We start from the raw sequence: 19195 nt of genomic DNA, 5'->3' as shown, positions 1-19195 counted from the left end.
CATCACTTGCTGCCTGAAAATTACCATGGAAAATAGCAAGAGAAGGGGAAAGGGAAAGGGTAGGGGAAGGAAAGGGAAGGGAAGGGAATTCCCCTGTGGATTGAAGTTATTAGTATTCGTAGCGTGGTGATGGGGAGTGAGGAAACCAAAAGCTCTGTGCAGAACTTCTTCTATGTGCGGTGTATCTAGAAGCCCCCGGGTATTTCACAAATAAATGTTGATTATAATTATAGCACTAGAACATCTTCTATCTGCCAGTGAGTCTGCCTCGCACCTGTTCTTCTACCATGGAAAGAGAGAAGAGAGCAATGAGAAAAACCAGCGGCTGCAGCAGGAAAGGGGGGGTTGGAAATCAAAACCTCACTCTTCAGAAAAGCTCTGTTAGTCTTTCTTAAAAAAAAAAAAAAAAAAAAAAAAAAAAAAAGGCAGAAAGGACACGCACCGCGCGGCGGCACCATGAGCAGACCTGGCCTCCTGCCAGTGGCACCACACTGTCGAGGGGCTCCCCGGGAGCCCGGGCACGCAAATCGCCGCAGATCTTGGGGGAGCCAGCGAGGCTTTAAAACGCCACTTCCTTCCGAGGCCCCTGAAGCCCTTATAGACTGTCGGCTGGGTGCAAGTCAGGATGATTTGGGTTTTTCTTTTTTCTTTTTTTTTTTTTTTTTTCTGTTAAAGGCAGAAAATGCACTAGCAAATGAAGCCTCCACCTACTCTGCAGTTCTTACATAACCCATAGCTTTCAGCCATTACTAATATAAGTCAAAATTCAAAGAAAAAGACTGTGGTTCAGCAAGGTCCTTAAGAATATATATAACACCAGTGGCTCTGTGCTGCTTCACGTTTGTACAAATGAGGCCTGGCAGTCCCTATTCTTGTCCTCTGTGTCCTTGCTGCGTGACTCAGGCAATGGATAAAACAGACTTCAAATACGTACCTTAAAATGCATTTAAAATTCTTGTTTCAAATAGCTGCTAAGAAGATCTGCATTTTAAACAAAATATTATTTAATAATATTGGGTCAATGCTTACGTCCTGCGCAGCAAGTGATGTCTTGCAGGGCTGAGATAGTGAAGCAACCATTTCTGTGGAGATCCGCATTTTGCCTGGAAAACGCACTGAAAACTCTTGGGGTTTTAAAGGATTTCTTCTTAATAGCAGCACCATTAAAAAAAATATGGACTTGTCAAAAAATTACATGTTTAGAAAGATACATCTGACAAAGTTTATGTTTATTTTGTGGTAACTTCCAGCTAGGTCATACTTATTCAGGTAAAAGTGAATTGAATATGTACCTTGTGCATATATGTGTGTGTGTGTGTGTGTGTGCACGCGCACATATTTGCATATATATATATATATGAATGTGTGCAGTTATGTATATTTTTATGGTATGTTTCTTTGGAGCCAACAAAAACTGAATGGCAATAATATTTTATGTTTAATATAGCCCTCAAGTATTTCAATTAAAAAAAAGTCAATATGATGTGAGTGATGCGAGCTGTTGTTTTGAATAAAGTCCCAGCTTAAGAAGACAGGAGGTAAATGTGGTGGAAAAATTTCAGAGGGTTTTTTTTCATACTTATGCTGCAGTAGTGCCTGGAGGCCAGAGAGAAACTTGGCTGACTAACAAAATTATAATTATTGGGAGACTTCTGTTGTAAAGCTGCATCAGTAATTCGGAAAGTGGGATCTGCAGAATCCTTAAAGTGTACTAACGAGAAAAATCTGACAGGAGAAAAATGAAAAGGTGAGACAAGAAAATTTACAATAATTTAAAAATCATAATGATTTGGAATTTGTATTCTGAATGCAAGAAAGTACAAGTGTTTGGTATGTGATCAGGAGACTGCAGCCACAGTTGGGAGAAAAAAGCAATCAATAAGATGTTGAGCAGAGGAAGCTTGTAGAAACATAGAAGATGCAACTTTAAAAACTGTGATAACTATCTTCAAATTTTTTTTAAATGGCAAGTTTATGCCTATCAGCAAAAATTTGCTATCATCTACTTTTACATTTATCCTTGCAGTAATCTGAATATGTGTACTCGTATCAATATCAAACATTGCACCTCATGGTTTAACACCTTTTATAAAATATTAATAATTAATTCAATATTTTGATATATTTTATAGTGAATGTTTTAACATTTTGAATATAAAGTTGGCACATATAAACACACACACAGAAGCATTTTAGAGAAATAAAAAGGGGAGAATCTTCTGCAGAAACTCCAGATGGAGTAAAACAGAGATACATCTGTCTCACACTCACAAGCATTCGTGTGTCAAGACAACATCATTACGACTGTGATAGCAAGCACCAGAAAGTCAGAAAAATGCCAGAATCATAGTTGCCTACACAAACTGAGTTTGTGCAGATATGTGCATTACGGCAGTCTGGATGGCACGAGCACGTTCTGCTTTTTCGCAAGCCCCTTCCCTCTCTCAGTGCCCAGAATAGATGATGATGATTTATTGAGTTGTGGTTCAATGTATCATTTCTTTGCCATACAGTCTGCAGGCTCCGACTTTTTTCTTGCATGGCAGAAAGTTGCAACCCACATTTCCAAATGGTGCTCTGATGGACTTTCCTGAGATTCTCCTGTAACGCTGGCAAACGCAGTGGCAGCATAAATTAATGAACAGAATTCACGGTGCCTTTAGCAGTGTTGGGTGTATTACCACTGCTGCCATTTTATACACAGCCTTAATGTCCAGGAGGCCCACTAGACTTGGCTGGTCAGTCTGAGATAACGATGATCTCGTTTCTACATAACCTTGCATTATACAGTACGGCATGATAGGTGTTGATCTGAGCTGCAGTTATGAGCCTCAGCCCCAGAGTGTCCAAGCTGTTTAGGTGCAGAATTGCAACAGAGAATTTGTGACAACAAACCCTGGAGGGGATGAACTGCAACACTGCTACAAATTAGACTACAGGCTCATATATCAGGCCCACAAAAATATAGAAATATGTATGGGATATATGAGATATACGGGATTCATCTTACCTAACTTGAGACATCTGGAAGTTAGTCATTTTAAAGCTCAGCTAATCATTCTTTAGAGTCAGTAGAGAAACATAGACTGTGCTAGCCATCTTACCTGTCCTATACATTTTAGGCATCCTAGACATGTTTTTCTAGATTTTTTTCCTTTACTCTGACAGCAGCCTGAAGTCACCAGGTTAGACTTAGGTGATTAACCTTTAGACGCTTAAGTTGGGTGAGCTAAATTACATGCAAATCTCTGTTTTTTTTTTTTTTTTTTTTTTTTTTTTTCCTTTTCAAGAGTTCCATTAATTTTAAGTGACTGGCTTTGCAATGTTAAAAAGTGTTCCCCTATCACAGTCTAGGAGGTGAATTCCTAGGTATTTAGAAATGTAAACTGAAAAACTAAAAAAATTGCGTCAGATATTGCCATATAAGCATTTAGATAGGAAAACTTTGGATCTATGATGCAGGCTCTTGTCACTTGAACTAACAAAGTGTTAGCAGTAACTACTTGCAACTCACTAGAAGGTGATGGGACATTGCCACCAGGTTTCACAGGCTTTGCCAGGGGCTAGCGACTCCCAAGGTCCAGGCTTTGGAAAGGCATACACTGGACCCACAACTCCTCAATCTATTTTTTCTGAGCTTGACACCTCTCTTCCTCCCCTTCAAATGTACAAATATCTTAGTCGTTTCTCTTCCCTGTTTTGGCTCTATGCCTCATTTCTTACTATCTAGTCACAGATTTCACCCCTTCAGACCCCTCTCCAGACCACCTCTGGGACTGAGACATCCAAGCCCAACCTCCTTCACCTGGAAGAATCTGTCTCATGCCTTAGGTTGTTTGCCCTGATTTTTGCCCAGTTGTAGGCGTTTCCAGCCCTGCCCATCCTCAGTCCTTCACCACAGTTTCTCACCCTCATCCCTCTCTCCCAGTTTCTCCTTCCACCCTTGGCCATCTTTCACCCTTGGCACCACAATCTGTTCTTTAGAAACAGATTTCCCTTTTGGAGAGGCCCAGGAGCTCCTTCTAAAATCTGTCTGGGAACTGGCTCCCCTGTTTGGGAATGATGCGGTCTGGGAGGCCGCGGCAGGGGAAAATGTTGCAGGAAGAGTTAGGTCGTCCATGGGACTGAGGGGAACAAAGGGAGTCATCTTCATGAACATGGTCGACCATCACCAGGGTGGCCATGTTCCCCTGTCATCCAACCCCAATTCCCCTTCATTGCCTTTTTCAGGCTTAATCTTCCCTCCATGTAATTAAAACTCCCTGCTATCTCCTCTGAACATCATTTCTATCCCTGGTTCTCAATGACCCACAAACCCCATTCTCCACCCTTCTTCCTAGTTTCTGTCTGGCACCCAAAAGGTTGTCTCTTTCTCCACTCCGCTCCCCCCCCCCCCCCCCGCCCCGCCATCCTCCTTTTGCTGCAGTCCTTATGTTTGGGTTATATGAAGGAAGTTGAAGAGAGCAGAAGGAAAGCAAGCGCCACCTGCTTTGGGTAACTTGCTCTGAGAGGTACCCCAGGCTCAAGCAGCACAGAGCTCTACTTGCAAAGAGAGCCCTGGTCAGCTCTGGATGGAATAAGCCCAAGGCAGATTTAATTCTTCAAGGAATTTAGTAACTAAATTCTTCAAAGTCTTTTTAGTAAGTGAGTCAAACTGTCATCTGGAAGTTGGCCACATTTGAGTGGATTTTCAGAGACAGACCAAAAGGCAAATGGCAAAAATTGCCATGATGAGGCCTCATCTGGAGTACTGTGTCCAGTTGTGGGCTCCCCAGTACAAGACAGACATGGAGCTACTGCAGAGAGGCCAGCATAGGGCTTCAAAAATGATCGGAGGACTAGAGCATCTGCCCTGTGAGGAACGGCTGCGAGAGCTGGGCCTCTTCAGCCTGGGGAAGAGAAGACTGAGGGGGGATCTTATCAACGTGTGTAAGTACCTGAAGGGAGGGTGTCAAGGGGACGGGGACAAACTCTTTTCAGTTGCCCCGTGTGACAGGACAAGAGGCAATGGGCACAAACTGAACGACAGGAAGTTCCACCTGACCGTGAGGCGGAATTTCTTCCCTGTGAGAGTGACTGAGCACTGGCACAGGTTGCCCAGAGAGGTTGTGGAGTCTCCTTCTCTGGAGATATTCAAAGCCCACCTGGATGCAATCCTGTCAATATGCTCTAGGTGACCCTGCTTGAGCCAGGGGGTTGGACTAGATGATCTCCAGAGGTCCCTTCCAACCTTACTGATTCTATGATTCTATGATTCTGTGAAAAACCTGGTGCAATGGCAAACTTCATGGTCCGAAACCATACACAGCTGTTGGAAATGTTAGGCCCTCCTCCCCCAAAGGGCACTAGACTATTTTATGTTGCAATACACTGTTTCTGTTGTTTCTTCCTCATTCTTATAAATGGCTAAATGATTCAAGCTATCTTATTTTGATTGTAGTTTTCCCCCAAATTAAGTTTGAGTAAAGCTAGTGTGGAAAAATTTAGTCCAGAAAAAAAAGTTGGGAAGTTATAAGCAACTGAAAATGTGATCTTTAAGGGAACTGACAGGTGCTGCTAAAAATAAGTGGTATCAATATTTACGTCAGGTGCTTCTGCCATTCACATGCATCTTAGTTAGGAGAGACAGACTATGAGGAAGGCTGTATTCCTTGTGTTCAGTGCTACCACTTAGGATTCCTGGGATGTGAGCTTGCAATTAGGAAATACCAAGATCCTGCCACAATAGAATTTGCATCCTCACGACACTGGCCATTAGAAGTCCCCCTCCTCTGTGGGGAGAGACAAGAAGCAACCGCAGGGCTAGGGGGCTCTGTCAGGACTTATCTCCGGGTGCCTCTGTAAAAGCTCTGTCATCCTTGAAGTACAGTACAAGATACTGTGTATATTTTTCAGAGCTGGCACTGCTGTCTTTAGGAGTCATGCTGCTTTTCTCAGGTGCCTGCTTGTCAGAGGTATGGCTCAGGCATTGCTGTTTCTTGCAGTTAATTCCCTTCTGCCAGAGATTAACTGCTGAATGATGTGATGTATATAAATGCATCGCAAGTTTAGTGATATGCATCCTGTGTAAGGATTGATGCTGTACCTGTCTCAGAGATAAAAGGGAAATGGAAAATCAACCACTCTGTTTCCATGACTATCTTTGCAGCCAGGGAAGCAATAAATCCAAAGAAATGCTTAACTGAGCGGGTACAGTGTGAGATGACAGATGACACTGCAAAGGACTGTATTACCAGTCAAAGGAGTCAGATCAGGACATTCCAATGATTATCTAATTTCTTTGTCTTTTCTGTCAATAGCTGTTGGGCTAGAGTGAGTTCATTTCATTTGGCTGCTTCTCGCTTCTTTTAAATGGTGAGAGGGCAAATCCTGCCAGTACCACACTGCAGCACCGAGAGCTCCAACTGCAGCAAACCCTGTGACATTGTGCTGCATTATGCTGAGTGAGCCAGAGACTTCTGCTGAGTCCCAGCATTAATCAAGTATCAGCGTTTCACTAACTCCCATTCTATTAAAAGAAATGACAAGATTGGTGTTCAGCACCGATGTCTCTGTTTCTTATCTGCGTGGAATTTAAAGTGCCCATAACTCAACAGCAAATGATACTCCTATTTTAAAAAAAGATCGCTGTAGCAAGTGGCAGATCCCATTACACATCCTTAGCTCCTTAACGTGTTGCTTTCCCATATGGGTACATTATCCTTTACCATTTGCCAGCATGGGCCTGGGAGTGGAGAATAAGGGGGAGGGAAATGAGGAAACCCAACCTGCTGTGTGGAGTCACACCTTGCCACATGTACATGCTGGGGCCTCCAGTGGGTGTGCTTGTGCCACACACATAAGCACAGACATGTATTTCTTATTCCCCAGGAGATAATCAGTGACCACCCTCACATTTCACATGACCACTGGGTTTAAAACAGTGTCAAGGCTGGAATAAATCAGTGCAAGTTTTGGGTTTTCAGTCTCAAAGACTGGCTGGACTGTGGAGATTTGGCATTGCTATCCCTCCCGTGAGGCCATTCTCTACTGAATCCACTAATCCTATGTGATAGCGCACCTCACGTCACAAGGAACTGGGTTTCCAATAGCACAGAGAGGGGAAAAGACATCTAGAAGTGCATCCTTTTTTCTCACAGTATTTTCCTTCCAGTGTTCCTGCAATTCTTCATGTCCTATCAAGTAGGAAGGGAAAGAATCATTTTCTACATAAACTGAAAAACAGGCATTTAATGACACTGCATCTTAGTCAAAATCCAGAGAGATGAGGAGGAAGAGGGATGGAAATGCTTTAAGATCATTTCACACTGTTGAGCTCTAGGCCTCTGAACACACCTGCCTATAGAAAACACTAGGCCCCGAGGCTTAAGTGGAATTAGACTGTCTGAATAAGGGTTGCATTTTTATAAATGAATAGCAAGGAACAAAATACGACAACAGCAATAGGACAAGCACAGTTTTTATTAGCCAAGCTATAGCCACTGGTGATGAGAACAGATTTATCTGCTGAGTAAGTTCTGTTATTTTTTTTCAGAAGAAAAATGGATTTGTATTTATTTTATTTCTTATGACCCAGTCTGGATCTCACTGTATTTACTAAAAGATTTAAATCTGCAGAACTCCTGAGCCACATTTGCTTTCAGACGCATTAGTGACATCTAAAAACACTGTATCAAAAACAAACAATGGTGAGGATAGAGAGGCTGGTAAAATCATCTGTGCTGTTATTTGTTCTTTAGAAACTGATGTGTTACTTTCAAATTAGAGCACAAAAATGTGCTATATATATCATACCACAAATAAAAAATGTTTGACACCTCATATCTTAGACACTACTGCAAGGTTTCCAGTAAAGCACTTACATTTGTGCATAGATTTTTAGCTACTTAATCTGCACACAAATTCCACTTGCACATGCAAACTTTATATTTACTTGTAAAAAATGATCAGTTTAACAGCTAAGAGGTCACGCATGTAAATAAACGACACATGCATATACGGGAAATATCTGCATGCAAATACCAGGCATACTCTCAATTTTCAAAGCCTTTTCCTAAAATTTTATCAAAATTAACATCAAGATGAAGCTAGGCTATAAAATAGCGAAAATTTAATTTTTTCTGTTGTTCAGTTGCCTCAGTCCAGTCTCAGTAAGCAGAGGAGCAGTTTCCTGGGATCTGATCCTGCCTGTCTCACTAAAGCAAATCTCTAATATTAAAAATCAAGCTCATTAACTCCATACATGAACTCATGCAATAATTTTCATACTATGCACCATATTTTACTAATAAAGTCTATCACTGCCTTCACAGAGGCTAATCTGAAGCCAGCTGAGTGTTCTCTGTCCAGATATTCCCATGTCCAAGTGTGATTAGCACTGTCTTGTCAAATTTAGCTCTAAGCCATTTGTGAACACCTTCTTTGTTTATAGTAGCACAGTCAGATCTGCACAGACCTCTGTGTTTGCTCTTCTGTGTATCCTATTAACAGCGCATTGCATTTCAAGATGTCATACTGCAGAAAGCCACAAAAGCACTTTTAATCAATTTCAACCAAACCGAGTGAATTAATTTCACCATGGATAAATACTGCATGCATTCTAAGAAAACTAAATTGTGCTTTTAATTATACTGCTCTTAATTATACTGTGCTTTTAATTATTACAGCTGTAATCCACAGCGACTGTGCAAGAATTATTTGCACTGCTTTTGAAATAGTCCCATTGTAATTATACAACAATCCCTATAAAAACTGAAGTGTGGCTAAACAGAACTGAACCCTTTGGGTTTTTGTGTATGGCCTGCTTGGAAAGTGATAGGTGGAAATATATAAATCCACATTAATCTTGAGAGAAACTTTCATGCAGCTGAAAACTGACAGACATTTTTATTACTGTGTGAAAGTAAATAAAAAGATACAAATTTTTTAAAAAATATTTTGATTCTACTACAATATTTAAAGCATAATGTAGTAGATTCCAACTCTCAGCCTTGCTTTATTAAAAGCAATCTAGAGTTATATATGTAACTCTGAGAACAACCTTCAGCTCAGCATTTATGGTTTTTGTTAAATACTGAAGCACAACAAATCTGAGACAAAATTTGGAACTAAGGCACAAGCAAAATTGTTTTCATTTCATGAGTCAAGAATGCATAGAGGGTCTGCCTCAATCAGATTTTCTCTTGAATTCAAAATGGTACTTTCTACTACTATATTCAAAAAATGTTAACAGTGTTCTATCAATCCTGTTTGACCAGCTGTTTGCTTACTGACTGTATGTAGCTCCTCTTTGTTTTAGCATGATTAAACCGTAGCTTGGATAGCAACGTATGAATGCAGTATTACTTTTACTCTGAGCATAAAGTTAAGAAGAAAAGACAATCATACAAAAAACTAAATCAAATTTCTAGCCTCTATTTAACAATTTCTAGTCTACATATCAAGAGCCCCTGGAGTATGGCAAAATATTAGGTTATTTTAATTTCCATGGGGTCAACGACAATAAGGTATTATTGCAAATACAGACATAGGTATTTCTCTCAATAAATAGGACTTCATTACTAAACTACAAGGCCAAGAAGAGTCATTTAGTGTGAAAATATGCAGAAGAACAACAGCTGTTAGTCATTATTTCCTCCTTATCCTTTCAACACCTCTGTTCCAGTTTGTTTTCTAATGGGTAAGTCTCACACTCTTCTTAGGACATTTTCTCATTTGGGGCAGGTAAAAAGTATTTGAAAACAATTAAGGGTCACTGAATAAAGACATCCCTTCCTAATTTCTTCTTCTGCTGCTCTTACTGTAGATGATAAAACTCACTTTTATGCTTTAGAAAATGAATGTCATTGTTATGCTCAAATGGTCCTTTGTCCATGGCAATATGATAGAAGATGTTTCTATTTTTCCTTCGACAGCCAACTTTTTGTGTAGAGCCTGTGTTATATTTCTTGAAAGAGAAATGCCAGCTACAAAAATTATTGCTCTCACTTCATTTAGGCAAAAGAAAAATCTGTCATGTGACAGTTTTTAAACATCTATTTTACACCTCACCTCACTTGACAAGGTTTCACACTAGCCATTTGGAAAAAGAAGAAAAATTGCTTATGGAAGAAATCTGGCTTATGATCAAACTCACCTTACTGCCCAAGTTATTTTGCTCCATTCCCCGTTCTCTATTTCCCTTCAACTGTAAGACAAGCATTTACCAGTAGCCTGAGCCTTTTGTTCACTCTGATTTGAACTAATCCAACTCTAAACCACAGGCGGGAAAAACACAAACAACATTATACATCACAGTGCAGCAAAACTACTTTGGAAATCTTATTTTTTTTTAAAGTTTGACTTAACCCTAAAGTGCTAAAAATGTATTTTTTTTAGTAAGTCCTAAAATCATAATCGTTACCAATTTTTCCAAGTGAGTTAATGGCAGAACCCCCAAAATGACAGAACACATCCATTGTTCGGGTCAGAATATATCAGATTATGCACAAACTTAAAAGCATGCACCTTTCCATCTATTTCTCTTTCATAGCAAGAGGCTGTCTTTCTTCAGAAAGGCAATTCAGTCTATATCTGATTTTGACCTGATCAAAAAAAATGCTATTGGCATATTTAATTAAGTTTATTATGTTCCCAAAAAACTTCCAATATGTGCCACTTTTTTACAATCGGTACTGCTGATACTGCTCTCTAGTTACTGAACCGGATTTTGCTGGAGATACTATAGAGAAGGTGCAAGGAATATCTGCAGCTATGTGTGGGCAGTGCTGAGGTAGACACACTGCTTATGGCTGAACTCAGATGTGATACTACACCACAGGGCACAGTGCCTTGGACTGTAACATGACTCTTTAATGGACCAGTAAATTGACCTGGATTGAAACACGGCTTCAGAATCTAGGCCAGTTTGACCCCGCCATCTTTTCCCGCTTCCCCAGGGCTGTGATTATTACTATCTGTTAGCTCTTTTGTATGACCTCTACCTTTGCTTCTGTTCCCCTCACAAACGAGAGACTGCAGCCTTAGAAAAAAATATGAGACACTTCCCAGAAATAAATAAAAAAAAAAAAAAGCTCCATGAATACTGGGGAACAGGGAAACGGCATGACTTCGGCCTAAACCATGTGTATGCAGGAAGAACATCTGATGCTAGCAGTGAAGTAAATTATCAGGACCATAGGAAAAAAGAATCAGCGAAGGCACATTTCCTTGGTAAAAATGCCATGTAAATAAAAAGCCACTATGCTAACCAAAGAAAATGACGCTGAGGGAGAGTATATCTTGGAGAGCATTGGGAGGCGATGCCTTCGTGAGTAAGGTCCCCCAAAAGTGTCATTTCCCCCGGCGCCCCAGGGCTGTCTGAGCACCCTGTGGGAGACGCGGGAGGCCGCCCCCACCTCTCGACGAGGTCAAAGCCCCTCCGCCGCGGGGAAGATGAACCCCGCAACCTCCCGCCTGCGCCGCCTGGAAAACGTGAACGAACCAATGTCAGCCAAACCCAGTGCGCGGCGCGGGCGGCCGAGCGCGCTGCGGCGCGGAGGCGCCGCGGGGAGGCTTGCGCGGGGCCGCGGTTCCCCCGCGGCGTTTCGATGCCGCTTCGGGGGAGCAACAAAAGGCCGCGCGGGCTGCGGGCGGCGAGGCCGGGGCAGCGGCAGCGCGGGCAGCGCCCGCCGCCCCGTTCCCACACGGGCTCCCCTCCTGGCTGCGGCCATGTGTCCGCTCAAGTGCGATTAACACCGACTTGCCAGCTCTCCCCCCCCGCACCGCCCTGGGCCATTTGGGGCATGCACGCGTCCACGCTCCGTGTTTACACAGCGGCGCCTTCGCGCGGAGCCTTTTTGTTGTTGTTGTTGTTGTTTATCGCGCTGGCAAATGAGCCGGGGGAGGTGGGCTCCGCCGCGCTCGTCAGCCGCGGGGTATAAAAGCCTCCGGGCCCGGCGAGTGGTGTTGCTGCCGCCTTAGCGGAGATCGGCGGAGCATGGAAGGCGCACGGATGGGCTGCGGCTGCCCGCCCTTGGCGGCGCTGCCCTGCCGCAGCTGCTCCCAGGGCCCGCACGGGTACTGGCCTCCCCCCCCTCTCCTTCCGCCGCTGTGGTGCGCAGGGCCGGCCGCGCGCCAACGGCCCGGCGCTAACGGCCGCGCGCGCGCGCGCCCTAACGGTCCTGCCCTAACGGTCCTGCCCTTCTGCCGCAGGTCCGCGCCCTTCTGGAGACCCTGGGTGGCCGCTCAGGGCGAGGCGGCCCGGCGGCCCGGCCCCGGCCCCGCTGTGGTGAGTGTGTGTGTGTGCGGGGAGGGCGCATGGGGGTGGGGGGCTCCGCGGGGCGCGCATCCACCCCGCGGCATGGCTGCGTGTGTGCGAGGCGGGGAAAGGGCTTGCCGAGGTTGAGCTCCCTCCCCGAGGGTGGGCACTGCGCTGCTCCGAGCCGGACGAGAACGTGATCTGTGTGCTCTCTTGCCCCCAGGCTCACAGCCCCTGTGGGCTGGCGGAAGCCTCCCGAAAGCTGGCGCAGTACACGCACCCCGTGAGGTAAGTGGCTGTGCCGGACCGCCTCGGGTGGGCTTCTGCGGGGCAGTGCTGGTGCTGCTGCCCCTTGCTGCTGCTGCCTGGGCTGGGCTGCAGCTGGAGGAAAAAGATCGGCAGTGCTGTGCCCCACTTAGGGCTGTATATACCTCATATATCTATATATCTTTCTCTCAGATATGTATGTAGCTATTTAAGTACCTTCAGAAGGACATGGCCGGGGGGGGGTCTAGATTCCCTTGAACTGATGGGTCCTTCAGCAAGTGATTGTCAGCAGTCATTGGCTTACCTGACCTTTAAGGTGCTCAGGTGCTTCTGTAGTTTTGGGACTTAGATAGTTACATAGTGATTATGGCCATCTCTTTCTGTGATGGTAGGACTGGCTGAAACACCTTGCTGCTCATTCCTGTGTCCTGGAGGGGAAAAAAAGCTTTATGTAAGGAGGGGATGGGAAACAGAAGAATTGGATTAGTTCATGGACTATTTCACTGTGACACTCATAATGTCCATACCTGTACTTGCTTCCTTGCATTGGGAGGGAAATGGCAGAAGGAGAGGACAAACTAATATTAAAGCCAGCCTTGTCAAGAGAAATATTTATGTAATTGCTGCTTTAATGATGAAGGCAATAGTATCTGCATCTACAAACTACTTAATCCAAAAGTGTACATAGTCATCTTGTAAACAGAACTCATCAGCAATGTGGAACTAACAGAAGAATACTGCCAGTTCTGATGAAGGCGTAAAGCAAATGACTACAGCTGAATCCACAGAATATTCTGTGTTCAGCTAGTACAGCTGTACTAGCTAGCTGGTTGCAAGGTGGCTGAACTAATAACACAGGTTCTTATTTCAGATAAGAAGCCTCTCCCAAATCTACGCCCTGACCCTTAAATGCTGAGGCATATACTACCTAAGCAGTCTCAGTGAAGTCAATCGCTGCAATTGCTTATGGGCTTAGATGTATGGGTAAATGCTGCAGGGAACACTGGGAGTGGAGAAATATTATGAAACAAGTATCAGCTACAATACTGCCTCTTTTGCAGTACGAAGTAACAGTAACTGAGAAAGCATTCTTGTACCTGCTAGAAAACCAGCCAGTTCTATAACTTGATGTATTTCTACTATGAACAAGATTAATTGCTTTTGTCACATCTTGCTAGTTTCTAATCTTTGGAGGTCTCTGTTGTGTATTTCTTTCTGATATCTACTTTCAAATTGTAAGCAAAAGAGGCTGCTAGTTGAAAAGAAACAGGAAATATGGATTATATTAGTTGGGTAATATTATCTCACTATCAAATGGCCCTTGGTAAATGGTGAGATCAGCAATTTGTGTGTTAATTTCTGAGTAGATCACGGAAGCTAATTTGAAAACTAGGGCCACGGGGTATCTTTAAGAAGTGAAGCAGATGATTCTTCTTGGTAAGACAGGACTTTAATGAAATATCAAGGCCTGATCCTCTTAACACTAAGATTAGTCACTATCATTCCTTTCCACTTTGAGTCTTGCTTAGACAACTGTAAACCAGAGCCAAGATCTGACCCTCAACAAAAGCGCTAACTTAATCCAAATATATTGGGGACCCTGTTCAACACCTGTTACACTTCCTGGGAGTTGTTCCCATGAGGTCAGTAGTACTTGGATCAGGTCCCAGGAATTCTATTAAGGTACTAGTAATAAGTTTCAGATGCAGTGGATCTCAGGCTTCAGAGTAGTTCTGCTAGAAAACTAGGGCTTTACATACATTTTGTCTTTCCAGAAGAAAATATAGAATCCACAGAATATTTTTATATTGAAGTGGAAAATTGCTTAGTGATGACTGAGAGTGTGTGTGGGGGGGGAGAACTCGTGGGAAGCTGTCTGCTAGATAAATAGAACTTCACTGCTTCTTATCTGTCAGACTTCAAGTAGAATATGTAACAACAAATAAACCTATTGTATACTTGTTTCAGACTATTCTGGCCCAAATCAAGGTGCTATGATTACTTATACCAGGAAGCTGAAGCACTTCTGAAAAACTTTCCAGTTCAAGCTACAATTTCTTTTTATGAAGACTCAGATAGTGAAGATGATGATGAACTAGAACAAGATTCAAGAACAGAATCAGATTGCTGATTGCAGGAAAAGCCAAGACTACTTCCATGACATTCTAATTTAAACATAATATAAAAATGTATTATAGTATTTTTAAAGATAATTTATTTGTATGTAAGTTATTAATAAAACTGAAATGTTTTGTAATTTTACATGAAGCCTTTATTTTGTTCTAGTCCTGCCCCCTTTCAAGGCAGAGAAGGTGTTGATTATAACTTCTTTACCCCAAGGAAATACAATATTTGAGTTTTGGGCCCTTGTTTTGTAGACTATAAACTTGGGCACCAATTCTAGGAGCAAAAATCTGGGTATCTTGCTTTAAATGGTTCTGTGATCATATGACTTTTGCCATACTTAACAAGGAAAGGTTTTTCTTTGTGGTATAATAGGCCCAAAGTAGAGGCACATCAAGGAACTGTTTGGATCAAGTATATTGTGCCTGCTGTTATAATGGGATTTCAAACCCTTGGGGGAGGGGAGAGAGAGAAGCAGAAAAACTGTCCTCCAACTGGAGATGAGGGTCTAAATATTACTTAAAAATAGGACGACTTGATTTAACAGTTCTTGCTTCAGTGACTGAAGAAAGGGTTTGCCTTAGATTTCTCTTGTCCATGAGCTACAGTGGTAATGTAAATGCAGTGTAAAATTATTTTGTGTGTGAGCTGGACATCAATCATGTGAATTTTTCTGTTGCTTTGATTATAGTAAAGTCTGTACTATGTTGGTAATTCAAAGAATGAGCTGCAATAACTACAGTAATAACCATCCAAACCAAAGCCCCTAGAAGGGCAGGGATCCAAAATTTTAATTCAAATACCCCTGTCTGGTACAGCCTATGTATATATCCCAAACTGTCCTTGCCTGGCCCCTGCTGTGGTGCGTGAGGTCTCACCTTGCAACGGCAGCCCCACAAGACTTGCTCCACCACATGCACCCTGAGCACACCTGACACGGCATGGCAGGAAGGAGCACATCCCACGCGAGCAACAGGTAAGACTTTGTGTTCAAAATGCAGGCAGCAGTTATAACTATATTGCAATATATTATACAATATATTTATACATTATAATAGACATAGATAAATCTATATATATGTAAAATATATAGATGTGTATGATTATATGTACTATAATATATACTAATATATTTTAGAAACTTTTTAATATTTATATACAATAATTGCATGTATTTTATGTAAAGTATAATAATATATTAATATATAAATATAATATATAAATATAATAAAAATATAATATATATTTTCATATATAATAATTGCATCATCTATTTTAATCCCTGTTACAATAGTTCCGGGGGTTGAACACCGCACCTGAAGTTAGGAGAGCGGGCTGTAAGAGCATCCCTCGGCCAGGGGCGTACAAGGCACCCGGGAAAGGCCCTCACCGGCTGCGCTGCGCCCCGCCCCGCCCCGTCCCTGGCGCGCGGCGCGGCGCGGAGGCGGCCGGCGCGGAGCGGGCGGCTGTGGCGCGCGGCCCCGCCCCCCGCCGCGCGTGCGCCGTTCGCCCGGCGCCGGCGGGCTGCGGCGCGGTGGGCAGCGCGATGCTGAACGTGCCGCCGCCGGCCTTCCCCGCCCCCCGCTCGCAGCAGCGGGCGGCGGCGGGCGGCCGCGCCAAGGTAGGGGCGGGGGCACACCGGGGCCGCCGCGCCGCTCGCCGCGCTCCGCAGGGCCCTTCGCGCGGCGCGGCCGCTCGTGCCGCAGGCGCTGAGCGAGCGGAGAAGCGAGGCGGGGCGCGGCCGGGCGCTGCCGCGGCTGCTCCTCCTCAAGATGGTGGCGGTGCCGCCGCTGCCGGCCGCCCGGCTTTGCCTGGGCCGTGCACGGCCGGGGGCGTTGTCCGGCGCGGCCTGCCGCGGCGGGCTCGCTTCGGGGCGCCCGCCGTGTGAGTCGGTCGCCTCGGGCGGGCCTGTGCGAACGGGCCGGCGCGGCGGGGAGCCGAGGAAGGCGGGGGAGCCGCGGCGGCGGCGTGTCTGCGGCGCTCTGCTGGAGTGCGGGCCCCCAGCCTTGCCTGGGTGAGGTTTGCAGGTGCCGCAGGACTTGCGGAAGGTCCTGCTGAGTACCACGAAGGTGAAACTTCAAATGCCTTTTCCTGCTTCACCTTGAGTTTCAAATTTTTCTTCTTCGTTTTGCTGTTTTATTGCTGCTCGCGTATTTCCAGGCCATAGCTAAAACATCACTGATAAAACTTAGGTGCTGAAGCTACAGGAGGACGTGGTATCTGCAGAGTTGTCTTAATGTTTACTGGTATTTGAGAATCATTTCCTTGGGCAACTGAGGAAGTAAGAAAGGTAACTAAGGAAGTTAGGAAACTTCCTTAAGCCCTCTTGCAGCTGTACAGATGTCCCAAACACCAGTGAAGAGTACTGGTTGTGCTGCTTCTCACTTGCCCAAGTCTTCCTTGAGAGTTTAGCAAAATATTTTGAATGGCTTGCCTCTTTCCCTACAGCTTACTAATGTTTGCATATTTACTACTTTTCAGATACCTTTAAAGCCAGGGAGGAGTCTTATGGATTGGATTCGACTAACTAAAAGTGGGAAAGACTTGGCTGGTTTGAAAGGGAGGCTAATTGAAGTGACTGAAGATGAGCTTGCTAAGCACAACAAAAAGGAGGACTGCTGGATATGTATAAGAGGTTGGTTGCTATGGTACTGCTTCTACATGTTTTTGGCTGGTGTCTTTTCTGTACCAAAAAACCCCACCAAAAACAACAACAAGCACTATGTTTAGGCCAGATGGAACTTCAACACAACAGGACGCAATTTTGTTTGAGTTAAGAGATCTTAGTAACAAAATATTTTTCTTTGTTTTCAAGCCTTTCTTAAGAAGTCTTTAAAGTGAGCATGTTTTACTCCTGTTGTATGCTTGTATATGAAAATAATGAAACATACAATTATGGGTGATGCTCAAACAGCAGGAGCTTAGCAAGAATAAGACATTGAAAATGCTGATGTACTGACAGTCCTCAGTCTTGAAGTATTTAGTGTCTTTAGCAGTTGAAGTGTTTTAGTGATTGCTTTTAAATGTCTGAAGACAGCTTTTAAAGATGTTATTCAGATCAGTACAACAGCCTTTGGGAGATAAGAGTGTGTACAATATGAAATTCAGAAGGGCAAAGGACAGCTGCTGTATAGAACAGTTGTTGCCTATAAGAACAAATACCTGTGGTAATGGAGCCTGCTTTTTATGTAATTATGCTTAAGAAAGTTTAGCTCAAAATTTGAAATCATTAGAATTAGAATTAACAATGTGTTAAAGGTGGTTTGGAGCAATAGCACTGGCTAGAAGAGCTTTCTCAGTGCTACTGATGAAGTTCCCATTTGCCTTACAGAAGGCAGCAAAATGCTGTCTAGTTCTGTCATTTTTTACAGACTAAAATATGCTGACATGACCTTAAATTTGTTATGAAGATAAAGTAAGAAAGACCAGAGTGGCTAATGTGATCTTTCTTTAGGAAAAGTGCATCATGTCGGTGGTAACTTCTTTCACCTAATAAGGAGCAGCTTTGATACTTGCTGTGATGTCAACTCTGAACTACTGAAAGAAATTTAAGAATTTTTTTTATAAGGGTGACAGCATGGATATGTTGGATGTTAAAGGGAATGAGAGTGAAAGTGAGAGTAAAATGTCACTCGATCCTAGCTTCTTTGAACAAAATAGTAAAATTGTTAATGCCCTGTATGTGCTGATCTTGCACATACTAGCAGAACTGTAGTAGAAGGAGAACTTAAGAAAGGTTGTTTACCATGGAGGTATGTGTACTTCCCCTGCAAAAAAAGGATACCTGTTACTGCAGAAAGAATCACTTCTTAAGAATATTTGTTTTGTTTTTAATCTCTTATTCCCTCAGGCTACCTCTCTAAGGTCCATTTTTACAAAAACTCCATCATGCTGCTTTTGCATCTGTCTTTAATTTTCACATCTCCATCTTTTCTTTGCCCTTAAAACTAATAATGAAAACACAGCATAATTGAGAATCCTAGTAGATTATCTGTTGACGTGATGTGTGTCATTTTTGATACATACAACTTGCCCATGTTGTAAAATTACACCATTATAGAAAAAAATAAATGATTTTTTTAGCATTGCTGTAGTTAGACTGCATCTCTACAAGAAAAAGCAGAAAGTTATGAGAAGGGTGTGAAGTAGATGATGATCAGGAACTGCCTCCATTTGGAAAGGCGATCATGAAAGAAGATTGTCATATAGGTCACAGGTATATAAAGGAGAAACTAGATGTTTAAAAAAGAAGTGAGTAAAGGGTATATAAATGAGATTTCTTTTACTTGTGAAAGTTTTTTGGTAAATTGAATGTTAGCCTAACATTCAGGAGGTCCTACCTATTTAGATTTTTACAAATATATTTTCTTGTGTGCAGTAATCAGTGCCGCACACAAGATGGCATAGTGGATTCAGTCTTCAGAAGACCAGGTCAGTAAAATGTGCAAAAATCACTTTTTTTTTTTCTTGGAGAGGTAAATGGGGGAAAAGTTGGAGGGCTGTTGTTATGAAATAGGATAGTCCTAGGTATGTGTTGTATTCCCTGACTGCCCTCCACCATGCTCA

General features: G+C 43.2%; 2 protein-coding genes and 1 long non-coding RNA gene across 4 annotated transcripts in view; 2 read left to right on the top strand and 1 right to left on the bottom strand.

Annotated features, from left to right (window-relative positions):
• The window catches only part of LOC134137900 (uncharacterized), a 39095-nt gene extending 23074 nt beyond the window's left edge, over window positions 1-16021 (bottom strand). The window contains exons 1-2 of the long non-coding RNA XR_009957762.1: window positions 15946-16021; window positions 12810-12933 (exon numbers count right to left, since the gene is read on the bottom strand). This is a non-coding gene — a long non-coding RNA (uncharacterized LOC134137900). The remainder of the gene's footprint in view (window positions 1-12809; window positions 12934-15945) is intronic.
• Window positions 11974-14664, top strand: RIPPLY2 (ripply transcriptional repressor 2). Its single transcript, XM_062571046.1, has 4 exons — window positions 11974-12057; window positions 12193-12268; window positions 12462-12526; window positions 14474-14664. The coding sequence occupies exons 1-4, from the start codon at window positions 11978-11980 to the stop codon at window positions 14634-14636; spliced, it is 384 nt and encodes a 127-aa protein (XP_062427030.1). The 5' UTR covers window positions 11974-11977; the 3' UTR covers window positions 14637-14664.
• Window positions 16022-16168: 147 nt separating the features above from the next.
• Window positions 16169-19195, top strand: part of LOC134137898 (cytochrome b5 reductase 4) — a 32148-nt gene continuing 29121 nt past the window's right edge. The window contains exons 1-2 of one of the 2 annotated variants that reach the window (XM_062571044.1): window positions 16169-16250; window positions 17111-17264. In XM_062571044.1, the coding sequence (XP_062427028.1) occupies window positions 16176-16250; window positions 17111-17264 (229 nt within the window). In that variant the 5' untranslated portion in view covers window positions 16169-16175. Of the gene's footprint in view, window positions 16251-17110; window positions 17265-19007; window positions 19061-19195 lie in introns of those variants that run through there. The other variant, XM_062571045.1, reaches the window with a different exon arrangement.

This window comes from Rhea pennata, chromosome 3 (assembly GCF_028389875.1).
Source record: "Rhea pennata isolate bPtePen1 chromosome 3, bPtePen1.pri, whole genome shotgun sequence".
Classification (NCBI taxonomy): domain Eukaryota; kingdom Metazoa; phylum Chordata; class Aves; order Rheiformes; family Rheidae; genus Rhea; species Rhea pennata.
The sequence above is the reverse complement of the archived record's forward strand: the minus strand, read 5'-3'. Positions and strand labels throughout refer to the sequence as shown.